Source organism: Triplophysa dalaica, chromosome 25, assembly GCF_015846415.1.
Source record: "Triplophysa dalaica isolate WHDGS20190420 chromosome 25, ASM1584641v1, whole genome shotgun sequence".
Taxonomy (NCBI): Eukaryota; Metazoa; Chordata; class Actinopteri; order Cypriniformes; family Nemacheilidae; genus Triplophysa; species Triplophysa dalaica.
In genome coordinates, this window is record NC_079566.1 from 13,308,108 (window position 1) to 13,327,062 (window position 18,955).

The 18,955-nt window shown below is 40.0% G+C and overlaps 1 protein-coding gene across 1 annotated transcript; it reads right to left on the reverse strand.

Moving 5' to 3' along the window:
* Positions 1–2,180: 2,180 nt before the first annotated feature.
* Positions 2,181–17,941, reverse strand: cdk12 (cyclin-dependent kinase 12). The gene is made up of 14 exons (XM_056741023.1): positions 16,026–17,941; positions 13,893–14,540; positions 12,049–12,246; positions 11,828–11,967; positions 9,960–10,130; positions 9,687–9,876; positions 8,888–8,944; positions 8,485–8,586; positions 8,315–8,392; positions 8,119–8,235; positions 7,703–7,834; positions 7,278–7,483; positions 6,611–7,021; positions 2,181–3,046 (listed from the first exon to the last, which is right to left on the reverse strand). Exons 1-14 carry the CDS (start codon positions 17,105–17,107, stop codon positions 2,742–2,744), a joined length of 3,837 nt encoding a protein of 1,278 aa, XP_056597001.1. The 5' UTR covers positions 17,108–17,941; the 3' UTR covers positions 2,181–2,741.
* Between the last annotated feature and the right edge of the window lie 1,014 nt (positions 17,942–18,955).

The following is an 18,955-nucleotide window of genomic DNA, read 5'->3' on the forward strand; positions in this document are numbered from 1 at the left end:
TCGGCGTGGGACGTCCTTATATCAGCCCGGGGGCGGGAAAGAGGCGGGGCTTAGAGAGAGAACTTGCGGGTTTTTTGGGGGCTGTGTTGACGTTGATTTCTAATCAGAAAAAAAAAGATAATCTCATCCAGCTGGCTGAGCCTCTTTTGGCCTCTATTTGTGAATAAGAGATTAATAGAGAAATATAGAGAGAGAGGGCAATAATCATTTATACTGGAAACCAATTTCAATGCATTCTTCAGTTTGAGAAATAATATATGTATTAACACTAATTGATAATATGCGGTTACTAGAAACACTTAAGTCACATTGAAAATATAGATAACACTGCCCTTAAATATTTGGAAAAAAGATCATTCCAAATGCATTCATCCAACTGGAGTTGGGTTGATTTGATCAAGTATAACTTAAACAATTAAAACACAATTAAACACAGAAACATGATAACGTAATAAAAAACATGATTTTTGAATATTTTAAAAACAGAGTCATCTGTTTCTGCAAAGAAACTTTTCATATCAAAGCAATTTTCTCATAACTAATGTCATTTTCTAAGTAACCATTTGCAGTCTTTTTAAATCCCCTGGTGTTAAGAATGTATGTTGATGTATGAAGTTCACAGGTGTGCAAACAGAAGAACCACAGGTGCGGTTCATCACATGGACAATGGACAACCAGAAAATGTCCAAACACACCTGGTCTTCATTTGCACTGCTAAAATATTAGTTAAGCTTAGTTTGTTTTTGTAAAATGTTTGGCTCGTGGTGTATTTAGGTTAAATATGTACTGTACCACCTGTAATGGCATTCCGACAGCTTAAGGTGTGGCTTACATGTCAAATACTTTTTGAGAAGATATGTGCTTTGTAAATATGACAATTAACAGGCAAATATAGAGGCAACTCGACTCTATCTGCAAGTTACTTGGCAAAATAACAAAACAAGCGTTTTTGTAACACACGACCGTTGCAAAACTGCTGCAAGATGACAATAAATGTCTGTAGTTACTGTAATAGGCTCACTAGCGCCACTTGGTGGATAATAACTTGGGAGCAAGGGAAGGATTATTAGGAACACCTGTTCAATTTCTCATTAATGCAATTATGGTGGTGGTGTAATGGTGTGGGGGATGTTTCCTTGGCACACGTTAGGCCCCTTAGTGCCAATTGGCATCGTTTAAATGCAAAGGCCTACCTGAGCATTGTTTCTGACCATGTCCATCCCTTTATGACCACCATGTACCCATCCTCTGATGACTACTTCCAGCAGGATAATGCACCATGTCACAAAGCTCGAATCATTTCAAAATGGTTTCTTGAACATGACAATGAGTTCACTGTACTAAAATGGCCCCCACAGTCACCAGATCTCAACCCAATAGAGCATCTTTGGGATGTGGTGGAACGGGAGCTTCGTGCATCCCACAAATCTCCATCAACTGCAAGATGCTATCCTATCAATATGGGCCAACATTTCTAAAGAATGCTTTCAGCACCTTATTGTATCAATGCCACGTAGAATTAAGGCAGTTCTGAAGGCGAAAGAGGTCCAACACAGTATTAGTATGATGTTCCTAATAATCCTTTAGGTGAGTGTATTGGTATACCATAATAAATAAATCTTCGAAATTTAACATTAAGGTAATGCCTACAATAAAACGAACATTTAGTGAATAAAGAAACTAAGAACCTATTCCACAATCAAAGATTACCCGAAATATTTTTGGTTGTTGATGGCACAACACTAATCTCAAATCTAGAGATGAATTATTTCAAACCTTTCTAATGGTCGTGTTCTCAGTGTTATTTGTCATTGAAAGTTTAGGATTCAGAGCACCGAAAACAGCAACTGAACTATTTTCGCCCTGTTAGGATCATCGGTGAGGTCAAAGGTCATTTCGGTGCATGTTTGTGCACGTCATAGTAGCTTTTCAGACAGCTGCAATAATGACAAATGATGTAAACAAGGTCTGTATTTTCTATATAAACCACATTTTCTAATTTTCCTGTCAGAAACCCATTTAAAACCTTTCTAGAATATTCATTATATTCTAACCCTGAGCCCTATAAGTAACACCAACGCCCCCATTTGCATTGATTTATTCTTTTATAATCAAATATCTTAAGGATGTAAAAAAATTGACAAGTACCAGTAAGTTCAGTAAAACCTAGAGGGACACAATTAACTCAGCCACGTTTTTAATTTATTGTCATTTTACAACATGTACATTTGTCGTAGACAAAATCAAAGTAAGCAATTCTGTTGCTAAAACTCAGACCAGTCAATGTGTCTCGCAAGAATTCGGGAAGATCCCTTCAATTTAAATGAACGTTGCTAAACCTCTTGGTCCTGAAAACAACACGACACAGGCTTCGAAAACTCGGGATAAGTACACTTTCGCCACCAAAAATAAAACCAAGTGTTCTTTTCTCTCCCACTAGATGAGACAGACCTGGAGTTTAAACTGAACCGGGACAAGAAAGGGCACGAGGAAAGGCATTTAATGAGAGAATGTGGAGTCAAAGTTTATGCATCCTTTACAGATCCACAAACATTTTCATCTAGTCGGACAGTCCACCTCAAAATAATGCTGGGAGGGATGCATGTCATCCATTCAGCCATCAAGAATCCTTCCTTGAACATTCAGTTTTTCCTTCAACGTTAGAAAGAAACAGCAGACACAAGCGTAACTAGTAAAAAAGCAACAGATGCAGTTCAGAGCGGCAGACTCTCAGTCCCGGCTCAGGACTGGCCGGTGGATCCACCCAGAGAGTACCGCAGGTCTTGGTCTTGGGGAAACTGAGTCTCTGTAGCAGCGTTTTCCAGGCCGGCGGCGGGCGAGGGGGCATAAGAGGATGCGGGGGGTGGGGTTGTGCTCGGGGGAGAGGGGGGTACCTGACTGGTGCGAGGGTCTTCAGAAGGACGTCTGTCCTCTGAGGTCTGATGGGAGAGGAGATGGAGCAGGGTGTCTGTTGCGTCACGAGGGGGTTCGGAGGGTGCTACTGCAGACTTGGAGCCTGTCGCCTCCGGCTTTTTTAATGCAGCATCTGCCCGAGAGAAAAAGACGGAGTTAAATACAACACACTGCTATCAATACATTCAAACCAGCACCTAAAAGTGACTATACGTGAGCAATACATGCTTCTCTTGCTGGCAAATAATCCTTGTTTAGTTACTACTTTTGTACATGTTTTAGAAGGTTGCATTTTAAAGTATATGCATGTGCAAGTATATACGGCATTTAAATAGTGAAAAGTATTTTGGTGTTTAAATACTAGATTTAAAATGCATTTATTGTACAATATAGACCGTGGTCCAAATAATGAAGCAATGATTAAAGGGATAGTTCATCCAAAACTAAACGTTCCGTCATCATTTATTCACCCTCATTCCAAACCTGTTTATGATTCTTTCAGTGGAACACAAAAAATAGTATTTCGAGAAATGTCTCTGACTCGCATTGTATGAACACAAAACCACAATGTTGTTTGGTTAATGACATTCAAAATATCTTCTATTGTATTCTGCAAAAGAAAGTCATGCAGAATTTTCATTTTGGGCTGAACTATCTCTTTAACATCACCGGTTTATTGCGCCTGGTGTTGTCAAACTCTGTGTTCAGAACATTTCAAAGACACGAAAACAGATAAAAAATGATCTCAGAGCAGACATTTATTTGCACATGAGCATGATTTGTGCTTCAACTACACATTTATAGATAGGTTTAATAACACTAGCATCCTCAAATAGATAAATATTTTTACATTTTTAGAACATGACAAATGACTCGATTGCTCCTGTGCAGCCAATTTAAGAAATGATGCTAGTTTTGTTGATTTTATTGAAAGAACTTCATTGCGTAACATTTTTGGTTATGCATTTGAACATGCACAAGGATCAAAATATGATAAGTGTGTTTGTATCACCGTTTATTCCAAACCTACAGTATTTACTGATGCATTTCTATTGATTTATGCGTATCGTTGTATGTTTAGAACATCATGTGTCATATTTATCAGTATTTCATAAATATTGTGGTTATAGACATAACTATTATCGTGCATTTAAAACATTGATTAACTGTTTATGTTTCGATTTCATTTGTTGCATTAATTTTAATGAGGAAATATTAATGTGTCTTACTTATTTAAGCCTAATGAAAGCCACGAGGCATGCTATGTAATCTAACCGGGCCTCAGTAAACATATGTACATGTTACTAGCCAAGCGTATACTCACAGTTTAAGAGACAAAACTGATCTAACAGTAAAGATTGATTGTATTACATTATTTTTTATAAAACAGAATTGAGATGGTGGGTCTTTGAGGTTTGTGGGGATAAATGAAGATGTTTGATGCCTGCACATATGCACATTTCTGAAACTTGTTGTAATGGATAGTAGAGGCTGATTTGAGGCATAACATGTTTAAAGATAATAGACATTATGAATACAATTTCCCTATACAGTAATTATATAACCAAGCTTTATGAAACCCTGATGGTCAGACTCTGAGAATGAAAAATATTTTGGAGACTTAAAGCAGCAAAGAAAAATTGGTAACACTTTACATTAAGGTGCTATTAGTTAACATTAGTACATGGATTAGGTAACAATGAAGAATTTAGCTTTTCAGCATTTATAAATCCTTGTCAATGTTAGTTCAAGGTGAATTAAGTAAGTGAAGTACTACTTTGCACATGTGAAAAACTGGACATGAAATGTGAACTTAAAACATATTGTTAGCTCATTACGAAAAGAGACCATCCGTGAAGGAAAGCAATTTACTTTCGGTTTAAAGGTAAGATACGACGTTCAAAGGTCACTAACAGGCAATTTGGTTTAATCATTTGTAAATATAATACCATATAAGTTGTTAAAAGACATTTTATTTGTCAAAAAACCTGTCAAAATGATTTGCTGCATCCGAGTTACTGTGTGTTGTTAGTTTTGAGAGGTTGCTATCTGGGAATAACGAACCTGCAAATGTCTTGACTGGCCAATCAGAATGAAGCATTCCAACGAGCCGTGTAATAACTACTGTTAACAGTAACAACCTTTAATTTTAATAATGTATTAGTAAATGCTGGAATGAACATGAATTAATATTAATAAATGCTGTAGAAGTATCGTTCATTGGAAGCTAATGCATTAACTAATTGTCAACAAATTGCACCTCATTGTAAAGTGTTACCGAATCTGACAAACATCTTAAACTCAAACATAAAAAAAAAACCAAGACCTTTATCCATTTGGAAAAACGATAAAGGTGCTGACAATACATACAGTGCATCTATAATTTATTTGACACTCGTCTCACAGTAAGACTTTTATTACAGTGTGTACTCACAGATTAACACCCAAAGACTGCTTTGTTACGAGAAAAAATAAATCTACTGATGAAAAATATATAAGAAAAGAGTGATTTGAAACAAACATGTACTTGATGGTTTCATCTGTCAGGTCAAGAGTCAGCCGAATTATAAAGTCGTATTAGATCAGTAAGATTTTGTAAGTAACATCTCTTTTAGATGCGCCACTATACGATAAACAAAGATAGAAGGGGGAATCTCACAAAACCGGTTGAGATCGTCCAGTTGTGCAACAGGTGCATTCTGCATATCAATACTTCACAAGTAAAAAAGCTTGAATTTAGGACCATTAATATTTTGCATTATGACATTTTCATGACAACTTCACCTGCCTCAAATTGTGATCATTGTGTTTACCACGATTACCCTTACATCCACAGTAAAAATACTGCATATCAATACTGATTCCAATTTTAAAACAAAAATTGCAACAATTTCTATTACCAAGTATAAATATTATTACTTTTAATAGAATACTTATATTATTTATATGTAACCATTTAGGGACACTTACGAAAATAATGAAAAAAACAATCAGTATTTTTATTGATGTTGTTTTGAACTATGACCCAGACACAACAGGATTTGTGAAATTCACCCAAAATAATATCTGTTCAGTGTAAAATAACTATGCCTAAAGCAATAAATGGGAACGCTAACCCGATTCAGAAAACTGCTGTTTCTCATACCTAGAGATCAGTCTGTGTATTAGAACAGAGGCACAAGTGAAGATGTGTCCCAAACTGCTCTTTATTCCAGAACTTCTACAGGTTAACGCAAACATTAACCATCTTTCAAGGGTTTACCCTTCTCGGGGTGCAGTGCACACAATATCTTTTGTATGTCACAGTCCATGGGACACCAACGCGTCCTGCAAAGGACACCAGCGGCTTGGGATTTTGTTCCTATGAAATTTCAACTGAACGCTGCAAGGCTGTAAAATTTAGTGGAAAGTTACGACAGCAGAAAAAAAACATTGGGATTTCAAATAAACATGACAATTTATTTATTTTGTTAGCTTGCAGTCTTTCAACTAATTAGATGTTCCCCCTTATAAGATAAGAAAACAACAACGAAAAACTCTGCATGAAAAGCGAATATCAGCCTTACTGTGGGGCGGTCCCACAAACCCCACCATGCGTTGATCTGATGAGATAGAACAATCTTTTTTTTAGCTGCGACCAATCACAGCTTTCGACTACTCACGCCCCGTCCCACCCGTAGATTAGGCTAACACTTGCCCTCGCGACTGCTGCCCTTGACGGAAGCAGAGCTGCCTCGTGCCACAGCCTCTGCCGACTGAACTCCGTTGCTTTCGTCCGCCCCCTGTGCCGGAGCCTTTATAAGCTGCTCCAACAGGAGCGTGAGGAGGCCGGCCTGGTCTTCCTGCGGGAGTCCTGAAGGCTGAGGATTGCTAGAGGACTGGAGTAAGGTGGAGAGATGGCTGAGCAGTTCTATCTGCTGCGCGGGGTCCAGCTCGGGCATGGAGGGGGCGGCCGCCGTTTTGGCCAGCACTGAAGTCGAGGCTTCAGAGGAGCTACGGAGGACCTCGGCCATCTGCGGGAGGTTAAGATGGTCTGTTTGACTTTGGAGCAGGTTCAGAAGGACCGCCAGCTCGGTCTGGTTCAACTGCTCAGCCGCGGCTCCCAAACCTGTGCGTACATGCGGCATACAAGTTACATCTGGCATCTCTTAAATGAGGATATATGACACTTCAACAATACATCTCACACAATAATTGTATTAATGCAGCGAGAGACAACAAACACATAATAAAACAGCGAAAATGCAGAAACAGTAACTGGACATAAGAACACAAGTCAGACAATCAGATTTGTGTATCCTGCATCGAAAAAAGCCTTTTCAGGTTCAGAGACGGTTTAGAAGCTTAAACACCTCATAACTCACCTTCAAGCTCAGTAGTTGTGATGTTTGCCGGAGCAGGCTGGGCGGACGAGGGAGGCGGGGGCGGACGGCTGTTCTCCCCTCCGGCAGATCCTCCGGACTCCTTGCGTGGCACTTTGGCAACAGGTATCTCCTCAGAAACGCCGCTTTGCCTCTGTCGCCGTCGCTTTTTGCTCCAAAGCTCATGACAGTCTTGCCAATGAGGCAAACTACAGGATAATTGAGTTATTACGACAAATCTCATTAATACACATTGCCATGCTAACGACAAATCATTTTTGAAAGTTGCATTAATACTTGGAGATGGAGAAGCAGGGTAAAAGATTGATCATTTTAAAACGATGCATACTGCGATCGACATGACCTTGCAACTGCATTTGTAAACGCAAAAGATGTGAATTTGTAAATAACATGAGACAAGCACTGACTCTGGGGGCGGCATTTTGCTGGGCACCACGTCAGACAGAAACTGACTCGCAAGTGCCTGTTCGGCTGTGCAGCGTTTCGATGGATCCAGCGTCAACATGTGGTCCAGCAGGTCAAGAGCGGAGGCGGGCAGGCTGTAAGAAAGGCATTTTTTACATACCGGGGGTAAAACTAAACTCCACACTGACATCTTTCACGTCTGTTGTGGTACAGATAACATAATTTCCACCCAGGTTAAACATTAGATTACAAATAAACAAAAATAAAAAATTATTTGCAAGTGATCAAATCTGAAGGCATTATGTCAAAACCATTTGTCTGCAGAGTGAACAAAGCCAAAGTTAAGATAAGAAAACCTTGCACAATAAACCTAAGATAACATGTTATGATGTATTTGAGAAACTCATGAGAAACATACAAAGCGAATTCCTCTCGTAAGCGTCGCCTGTACTGTTTCTTGGGTCTCATGGTGTTGAAGTACGGCAGCTTGATCACATCTGGCCAAGCGGCAGGACACGGACTCCCACACAGACGACTGACAAAAACAATTACAACCATGTCACCACAGTCTATACTACACAAACAGTACATCGGTTCAGTGAATGTAAACACACCTGATCAGCTCCAGCTGCAGTAGTTCTTGGTTAGCTTGAAAAATTGGTTTCTTGGTGAAGAGCTCTCCCAAAATACACCTGTACACAAAATCCAAACCACATGATTAGCGTTGCAATATAATCATACCACAAATGCAGTTGTTCTGAGAGAGTAACAGATGTGATCTTACCCGCAGCTCCACACGTCTATAGCGGGGGAGTATCTCTCCTCTCCCAGCAGCAGCTCGGGCGGCCGGTACCACAGCGTGATCACCTTATTGGTGTACGGCCGACTGGAAATGACCAGAGATCATACTGTAAACAACTCATCCCCACTAAAAATCAGCTTTTTAAATCAGGATTGAATTATGACGTTTAAAAGTCCTGTGGTACCAAAATATATTAAATATGGCTATAACTTCTACTCTTCAATATAGCATCTTATAATCAGTTGTTATGTGTGTTTCTTTAAGATGTACCCAAGAACCAATGAGTTTCAATGAACATCGTGAGAATTGTCACAGGTATATTATTCCTTAAAATCACTAATTTTGACAAAAATAAATAAATAAATTATCTGACACCATGACTTACCTTTCCTCAGAGTTATAGAGACGAGCCAACCCAAAATCTGCCAGCTTGATCTGACCGCTGTTGACCACAATCAACATATGAGAGGTTGTACTTGCATTTTAAAGAACTAAAAGACTATTCAGGTCATTCTCACGAAACCACTGAAGCATTACGATAGTAACGATTTTAATCATAAAACAATGTGGTAAAAAAAGATCATAAAGATAATTGTGTTATCTACCTTGCACAAAGCATCATTTTGACATGGGAATCAATGATTTAAGTATTTTAATGCTTGTGTTATTACAGTTACACATCCTAAAGTAAAATTTAAATTGTTGAAAAAAAAACAACAACAAATGAATCTTGTATTTTGACAGTATCGGTAAACAAAGTACTTCATTTTTTTAGACTAAAAAGCTTAATATTCTTTGGTCACGCTGCGTACGCGACTTTTTATTCATTTTCTATTAAAATATACTAAATGTCGTCTTATACATGATCGATAAAACTTGGTTAGACATCGTGCCTTTGCTTTTATAAAGATGCAACGGGATTGACAATGTTAAGTTGGTGTGATGAGCATTTTTTTGTAAAAAAAAGTTCAAAATTGTGTTAAACTGTTAGTAACCGTTTCTAAACGAATGCTTTCAAACATGTCATACCGTGTTTTTAATGAATCGAAAGGAATTCTGTTGATATGAGTGTTTTTAAAAAAATAATCTTTGACATCTTGAAACGAAGATTTTGTGAGAATCACCCATAAGAACAGACACAAAACTAGAAATCCCAAACACTGTTGAGTAGTTCATTATCGTACCTGTTGTTTAGCAGAATATTGGAGCACTTGATGTCTCTGTGCAGAAAGTTCTTCTTGTGGCAATAATCTAATCCCTCCATGAGCTGATGCATGAAGCTCTGTACGTGTTCATGAGAGAACGACACCAGGCCAGACTCCAACAGACCCATGAGGTCATGGTCCATGTACTCAAATACCAGGTAAAACGCACCTGAACACACATGCACAATATGAGCTGTGATGCTCTTATATGAACACGCGGGAAGCACATATCATGCAGAGAATTGAACAGACCTTTGTCCTTTTTGAAGTCGAGAGCGTCCTGTTTGTCAGTGACGATTTCTTTCATGTTAACAACGCTGCTGTGGTTGAGCTGTCTCAGGATCTTGATCTCTCGGATGGCAGTGATGGGGAAACCTTCCTTCTCATTATCTAATCGTACCTTCTTCAGTGCCACCAGCTCACCTTTACAAACCCAAACACACACAACAGATGTCAGGACAAACGCATTATCAACAATTATATTTACTGGATGATGGCCGATTCATCGTTTTTTCCGCTTAATAAGCACCAATAGTTTTTCCTGGTTATGTTGATCCAGACTCAGCAGGAAAAGCTTTACTATGATATGCAGTGAGTACAGAGTGAAACAGGGACCTCTAGAGGAGAAAATAAAAATAATACTGACAGCCCGTGGAGATGCTCTTAGTAGATAAGTAATCTCATATTTTATATTCTTTAATGCGTAAAAAAATAGATGTTAGTTTACTCGCCACCAGTCCCACTATTTTTAAGAAGATATTTATGAAGTTGAAAGTTTAATGAATAAAAGTTTAAAACGCTAGCACATTCAGCACAAACGTAATATCTGCCCCTGAATCAATTGATAAACTGACCGCTATTTTCATAGATATGGATATAATCACATCTTCGGTTGAATTCCAATCGCATTTATGTGCCTAACACACTTAGAAGGGCAGATCCTTTTAAGTGCAAGTTCTGGAGGAAGATGAACAGCTGCTTCATTGCTATTTTAGTGAGTGTTGTTTTGATTCAGAATCAATAAAAAAAACTAAAGATGATTAATCGTTATCGGCAGGTACAGACCACCTTAGATATCTTTATCGGCAAAAGTAGGGATGCACCAAAACTTGAATTCTTGGCTGAAGCCGAAGATGATGTGAAACACTTGGCCAAAGACCTAATAATAATGAACATGTTTTTTTTTGCATTTCTTCTATTTATTACAGTAAGCCATTTTTTTTCTATTGCACAAACTGAAGTGTCAAAATATGCTTTTAATTATTTGTTTTGCTTTTCAATAAAATACAATACAATTTAACATAAAATTGAGCAAAACAACGTAAATTAAAACAAAAAATTGAGCCCTCTCCCATCATGGATAACCTATATTAATAGGCCTATAATTGACTGCTAAAAGAATGTGATGTAAGTTACTCTGTACCCCAAAACAGTTCATTTAAAAGTTTCATTCTACATTAGGCCTGTAAACTAAAAATATGAATAAACGAAAACTGTCAGATTATTATAGGCTACATTGCAAAATGATTTTAAGAAAAAAAACTATTCTGACAGACGCTGGCTGACTGATAACCATATCAGTTCACATTTCTCCTCCAAACATCCCCCACAAAAGCTGACTGTGAGGGTGCGCTCGTGGCCGGGATGCACAGAACATACTTTGACAAGTTGTTGAGTACAGGGAACTGTGTGCACACGACCACTGTATGATGTCAAGGGATGTCACGAGCGGTGGTGCTACAGTCAGACAGCCCACTTCCGCCTGAAGTAAAGTTACCGACCAGTAATGACGTTTTCATTTGGAATTTTAAATCCGTGCGGTAAGTCCCGTGCTGCGTCTTTCTCTTTAAAATGCTTCACACACACACACAAAGCCAAATGTTTGCAGCAGTAAAACGTGCAGCCATCTCTCTCTCTCTCTCGTATCATGAGTCATGTTCGGTAAAATGTATTCAGCCATTTCACATATTCGGTGGCCGAATATTCAGTGCATCACTAGGTAAAACCCAATATCAGTCGACCTCTAATATTTACACATCTGGCAGATGATCTTAAATGTATATGTTCGAATTCAACACCGATCATTCATTCCCTTTAAACATGACACAGAGGCAGCATACCTGTGTCTTTGTCTTTGGCCTTGTACACCTGGCCATACGTTCCTTCTCCAATGATGCCGATGATGTCAAACTTATCCACGCAGCGTTTTCCCCAGTCGCTCTGAGTCTGCTTTCTCTCTCCAAACCTCGGACAGCAAATCCTGGAGTCATTTCACACAAACAGCACATGTTCGGACTGTTGTTCATGCATGATGAGGTTTTCTCTCTTTAGCGATACTCACTTTGGTCTCTTCTTGTAGGTCGGTTGGTGGAGGGTCGGGGGCTCCAGGACAGGTGAATGTGGAGGTGAGGGGTCTCCGCCATGAAGCATAGGTGGGAGGGGCAAATCGCTGAGAAGGCGTGTCCTGACTTCTTTTTCCTTTTCTTTCTCCTTCACTCGTTCCTTTCGTGACGACCTCTGGGAAAGACTCTTCTTCTGACTAAGAGTGCAGAAAAGACAGTTTTATAGTTTACTGGAAGAGTTTATTAAAACCAAAACAGAGGCACGATTTTTTCCCTTTGGTTATGATACATGAATCAAGAAGCTAAATGTAATACATATTTTTTAAGACTGTTTTCATACATTTCAAGACCTCTTCGCCACTGAGTTTGAATCGGCTACATTGGCAACACTAACTTACATTTAGTATATACTGCTTGTTAGATCGCACAACTAAACAGCCTTAGTTTGTGATAACTCCTGACACCCTGCCAAGATGGCGACGGCAGGCTCCGCCCACTTTAGGCTCTTCACAAAACCTAGGGCTGACATCACGCCACGGACACTTCGTCCATGTTTTATACAGTCTATGGTTGATCCCCGTCGAGGCTACGCAAAACGCTTTCTTACATACAGAGCAGTACGCCTCACGGTTATTCCCAGAAACAGCCCTCAGCCATGGTTCTTACTCCTTATCCTCCAACCATTTGTAAGAAAACTTGCATTTCCCTATTAGTCAACGATGTTGTTTATCACCCGGGTGTAAATGGACCTCCGACTTTTCGCCTACACAATGATTATATTCAGACAAACTTTAGCATAAGACCTCTTTGGACAAATATGAAAAGATGATACAAAATTGAATACCTTGGAAATTGCATTTAATACTTCTTAATACTTTTTAAGGGCCTTCATTTTCTCTAAATAGATTTATTTTTTTAACTTTTTAAGGCACCCTGTGAAAAGGAAAAATTAAGTGAAATTTTATTTTATACATCGGTAAAAAAAATTCTGCCCGTTTCCACTGTTCCAATTAAAGATTTGAACATCACAGAAATACATTTGACATAGGGCAGTGCTGGTACATAAATAAAAGTAAAAAAAAAAAAAATCAAGGAAAAATCATCAAACTAACATTGTGATAGAGGGTTTTGCATAGGCAACCTTGAGCACCGCTTGACACAGCTAACTGTTTTGCGTCCATAAACAAGACAAACTACATTTTTATTTCATTTGTTAAGGAAATATTCCATATGTCATCCCAGCTTTGTGTACAGTGACCTAAAAGAGTGTTTGGACAAAAGCAGGTGTTGCATTACCATTATAGACATAATATCAAAGCAAGCAGTATTAAACGTGAAAAAATAGATGCACAACAACATTTTAAACAAAAGAATCTAACAGGTAAGACATTGCGTGCTGACATGTTTAGAAATTGAAACTTTATGGTTGTCAAATGTTTGCCCTTAGTTTAAAGGAATGCTTCATCAAAAAATTATTCTTTCATTTTTTCCTCAACCTCAAACCTGTATGACTTTCTTCGGCAGAACATGAGATATTTCAAAGAAAAAGTTGTATTTTGTATGACATGAGGGTTCATATTTTAGTGTGAACTATCAATTTAACGCTATAAATTATAAATGCGGTTCCCCAGTTAGGACACACATGTGATCTCAAACAACCACTAAAAAAAGAAGACTAGAGAACATTTACATGTTAACTTTTACATCAAGAGCAATAGAAGCGTTACATTTTTAAATTTCAATTAAATCCCTCCATTATTTTGTTTCATTACAACAGCCTCTATTGCAAAGAACACGCCAATAAAAACGTGAGCTGTATGAAAGAAGCTTTATTGTGTCTCACCTGTCCCTGGTGTCTCCCAGAAGAACGGGTGGCAGGGGGAGCAGTGGAAGGGTGGAGGTCTTCACCGGGTGTCCAGAACTTTGTGTGGATCTCTGCATGGGGCTTTTCGACCGGGAGGGAACAGGCGCAGCAGGTGCTATAGATGGAGCGGCTGGCCGTGGGCTGTTTAGAGGAAGGGGAGGAGGGGACGAGAGAGGAAGTGGGGGTGGAGAGCTTGCAGGAAGAGGCGGAGGAGCTGAGAGGGGTAAAGGAGGAGGACTGGACAGAGGGAGAGGTGGAGGAGGAGCCACGGCCGGTTCTTCCGGCGTAACGGTGCTCGGAGGAGGGGATGGAGGTCTTTGCTGCTCAGGGGGCGGAGCAGTCTCTAGTGTTAACTCAGTGTTTTTCGCTGCCACGTTTGCAGCGCTTGTCGTGTTTGAAGGGAGAGAGGGAGAGTTCTTGGCGGCGGCCGCCTGACGTTCCTTCTTTCTGCGCGTAAGTTCGGCCCCGAGGCTGGATGAGATCGGCAGATGAGAAGGGGATCGACTTTCTTCGCCTTTTCCTCTCGAACTTCCGGAATATAAAGAGTGTTTCTTAGTGCGAGAACGAGAGGACGAACGGCGAGAGGACAAGTAGTGTGGAGAGCGACTACGGGAACGTAATGATCTCCTGAAGAGAGAAAGAGGGAAATGTTTTAAAATCAAGTCAACCTAATGCAGCCAACCTAACAACATTTAGTGGGTTAAATCTATTCGTCAAACACATTCCAATATACTATGTGTAATGAATTATAAAAGATACACAACTTTAAGAACTAGTTAAATTAAATCAAATACGTTCTTCAAACTTCATATGAATTAATAAAAAAAAGATCAAATGTTGTTTTCTCCTTCTGAACTGGACTACATGGTGTATCATAAGCACCAAAGTGGCACTTTGCAAACAACTGTTATTAAAAGAGAATTATTACATTTGAAACCCCATAACTTCAGCATTGATCAAGTATTTTATTGCAACTAAAAAGCAAAATATGGCTTGTACTGTTTAGACATTAGCAAATGCATCATCATCCAGCCCTCTCTCATATTCATCGGAACGTAAAAGCCAAAGATTCCTTCCCAAAACTGTAGATTGATCGATTAAACATCTGCCCGATTAACCGAACATATATATCACGTGATTACGTGAGTGAAGTACGCTAAAATGCTGCTGCATCTGAAAGCCAGAGGGCGCTCTCGTGCAGAAAGTCCAAATACGCACTGCAGAAGAAGACCATAACAAATGCCTAAGAACATGTTTTTATCACTGTTCCTCAATCCTCCTCATGTATTTTCATGATAATAAAGTATATTTATAATGATCATGTTTGACGGGTGTTGCTGTTTTAAATGCACGTCATAAGCGACTCAAACGCGCACTGCTTATTTAGATCGAGCAGCATTTCCAATTCCTACTGATACGGACAAGCTACGCATCAAATAAAATAATCGATACTTTGCAGTTTTCACCTTCATCTATCATCAAATACGTAACATATGTAATTAAGTAGAACGCCATGAAGTTTGATTGACAGGACAAATATAATAAAATAACGTGATTGTCAACATTAATTCACAATAATGCCACTGGAATGGGCTGTTTTTTTCAACGCAGTTTAATGAAACAAATCTAACATTTCTGCAAAGAAATCCAAGTCCAAGGACTCAAGTTGTTAATGATAAAGACTGATACGGTGTTAAGAAAAAGCTCTTCTCAACAAGATAACAAACATTGCCATGAGTAAAATATAAAATGGAAAGGAAAATTTTCCACGTACATTTCATGTATCATGCAAAACAAAATGGGTTTAATGTCAATAACATCATAATATCACACACCTCACCTCTCAAACTGTGCTGTTGTTCACAGAACCCAAAACTATTTAGACACTTAACTTACAGCATTTCATTGAATTCAACCACAAAAAACAATCTGCAAACAAATGACATTTCTTAAAAACGGTGTCACCTTGCTGTAACACATTACCATAAACTAACACTAACAGCATGTTTTACAGCATCTTCCTAAAACTGACATGCACTTCCATTAATAACAGTTGGTTTACGAATGCTGTCAAATTAAAAGCTGATGTTTTATGCACGTGCGGCAGCTCACCTGGATACCGGACTGGTACTGGATGAGCGTCGGTTGCCATAGGGACTGCACGGCGAGTGTTTCCTGCTTACATACGGACTTCCATCCTTTTCGCAACTCGAGGACCTCCTCCGTCCATACGGACTCTCTGATCTCTGCCTGCTCCGTCTGGACGGCTCCCTGTACGGGCTCGGACTCGCAGCCCGGCGCCTGGAAGAATAACTGTTGTCCGGCTCCCCGGTGGAGGGACTGTCCCCTGCACTTCTCCTGGGACTCACCGACTGGGCAGCGGCCTTCCTCCGAGGGCTACCCCGAGACTGGCTTTTCCCCTTGGGGCTCGACTTGCGGCTCTTGGAAGGCTTTCGACGGCTTTTGTCCTCGTATTCCTCTCTCCTTTCCTTGTCTTTGCGGGACTTCAACGAACGCCCGCTTTCCTTACTTCTGGACGAAGATGCTGAGGATGCGCTGCTACCCAGATTTACGGCCGACTGGACCACAGCGGATGAGAGAGAGTCACTGGACCTCTTACTACCGGACTCCTCCGAGCGCCTGGATGCGGAGACAAGTGAGCTCTCCTTGACCTTTCGACTTTCCTTGGTCGCGCGATCCTTTTCCTTCGTGATCTTTTTGGGGTCCTCTTCGCTTTCCAATGACTCCCGGACCCGATGGGGGTCTTTGGACTTCTTCCGGGAGCGCTTGTGTTTATGAGTCCTGTTGTCTCTACTAACCCCCGCTTTGCTGTTATCAGAATCTACTCGATCGGAGTCTCTGCCTTCGATCGGTTTCGCACCTGCGGGAGAATCCAGAAAAGGGTCCGAGTCGGAGCTAATGTCGTCGTATTCCACCAGCGGCTTAATGACGCCCACTGCTGGACGCGCGGCGGAACTGCAAGTGGAGGCGACGGCGGCGGTTTCGGCCTCATGTTTGGACTTGCTTCGTTTGAGCTTGGAAGAAGCAGAGCTCGTTGACTTTAGGAGATGCTTACCGGAGCCGGTGTGCGAAGGTGGAGCCGTTTTACCGTCCCCACCGGCCGCCTGCTGCTGCTGATGGTACAGCGACTCAGCCTTCCTTTTGGTCGCATGCAGGCGGTCTGATCCAGGCATACCTCCACGTTAGAGCGACCGGTGTCCTCTGGAGATGCGAACCTCTGCGGTCAAGACAGCACATGAACAGCAGAAATCGCACAGTGTGGGGTAAAAAAAACAAATCTTGCGAGACGAAAAAGTTTAGGAAGCACGAAGATGCGCGTGCGGTTTATTGCGCACGACGTATCCAGAAGTCATCCCCTGTTGCGGTTGAGCAAGACTTGGCACCTTTGTACGGCTTCAAAATGTATCCAAGAGTACACAAGAAACAAAAAACGACCCTTTTAACGATACATCTGATTCATGTCCTCCAGGATGGTGTAACTGGCCGCTTCCAGGGCGCCTCGGTCAACGCGTTGCGCTCGCGCCACTCCACTGCGCGGCTAGCTTAGGCTAAGCTAGCTCCCATCGAAAGCCAAAAAAAGAACAAAAATACACGCTCCCTTGTTTTAGTTTGCTTATCCTTGCTCGGTATCAACGTCTAAACGGTCGTTTAGATGTCCTTGCACACGGCTGTCGAGCTTTGATCAAGTAAAGCTCGCTGTGCATGGATATTTCACCACATAACTGAAAATGAAAAACTTGACCCGCTTGCTTCTTGTTCACATATTCGCTTTAATATTCAGTGTAAACTCTCTGTAGTTTCATATTTGTCGGAAATTGTCACATATTTATGTGTTAAAATTTGTTCCAGTTGACTTAAGCGGCTCTGGGAAGCAACCAGACCTATAATTCGGGCGATGTTCGTGGATATAAAACCCTCCACGGCCCTTAATTCAGAGAGAATTCACATCATCCATCACAGCCAAAATTATGCGCAGCCTCTTCTGCGCATGTGTGATACAAGCCCCTCCCACGGAAAAGGAAATACCAAAGAACTACTAGAGAATGTGTTCGATAACTAATAAAGGCACGGGCTCATATTTTTGTTATTTCATGGAAAAAATACGTGTGAAAGTGTTAACTAGAATTATATTAAATAATACATTTATTCTACAATCCTCATGTATTACAGCTGACCGCTCCTTATCGGTTTCTATGGAACAAGAACACTGTCCGTCTTCATGGTAACTAGGCGACAGCCAATCATAAAGGGGAAATGTGTTCCGCCCCCGTCGCGTTTCCGTTCGAGTTCTTGTAGTCTATAGATTCAATTTTTTTTTTTAAAGATCATTATCATATATTTTTTTTCATTTAACGAATATTTACTGGTTCTTGTCCATATCGTGTTCTTTTTAAATGTAAATGTTCTGCTTTGTAACAATGAAAATTGTAAAAAGCGCTATATAAATAAAGTTGAGTTGAGTTAAATATAAAACTAAAAAACAACAACTAGGATTTACACTGTAGTTCATAAATCTATACATTTTTCTAAATTACACACATGCACAGATAGATTAAATAAAACAATAGAATTCGTATAGTTTTGTAGTTTGCACGTCATTGGTAGTATATCAAAGTAATTTATGCTTCAAGAAAGTGCTCGTCAGGCTAAATTTACGAGTACAATTTTATTTTAATAGAAAATCTTACAAATAGTATGTAGATTGAAGATGCAATTTTGATCTTACAAATAAAAAATTGTGCATCATTTTTTTTTCTGTCGCACTGCTTGCTGTTTGTTTGGGAAAACGCTGCCTCGTGTTACCACCAGGATGACGTCAAATGACGAACTCTTTCCGTGAGTTTCCATTGGCTAGCCATACCCGGAAACCGCATAACAAAAACATGAAGACAAAAACACAGATGATTTGCAGTCTGTACTCTGTGCAGTATACTTCAACAACCGAGACAAAAGAATGATGTTAATGCTATTTATTCAGAAAACATTCATTCACAATGTATTTAGCCCACTATCTTCACGTG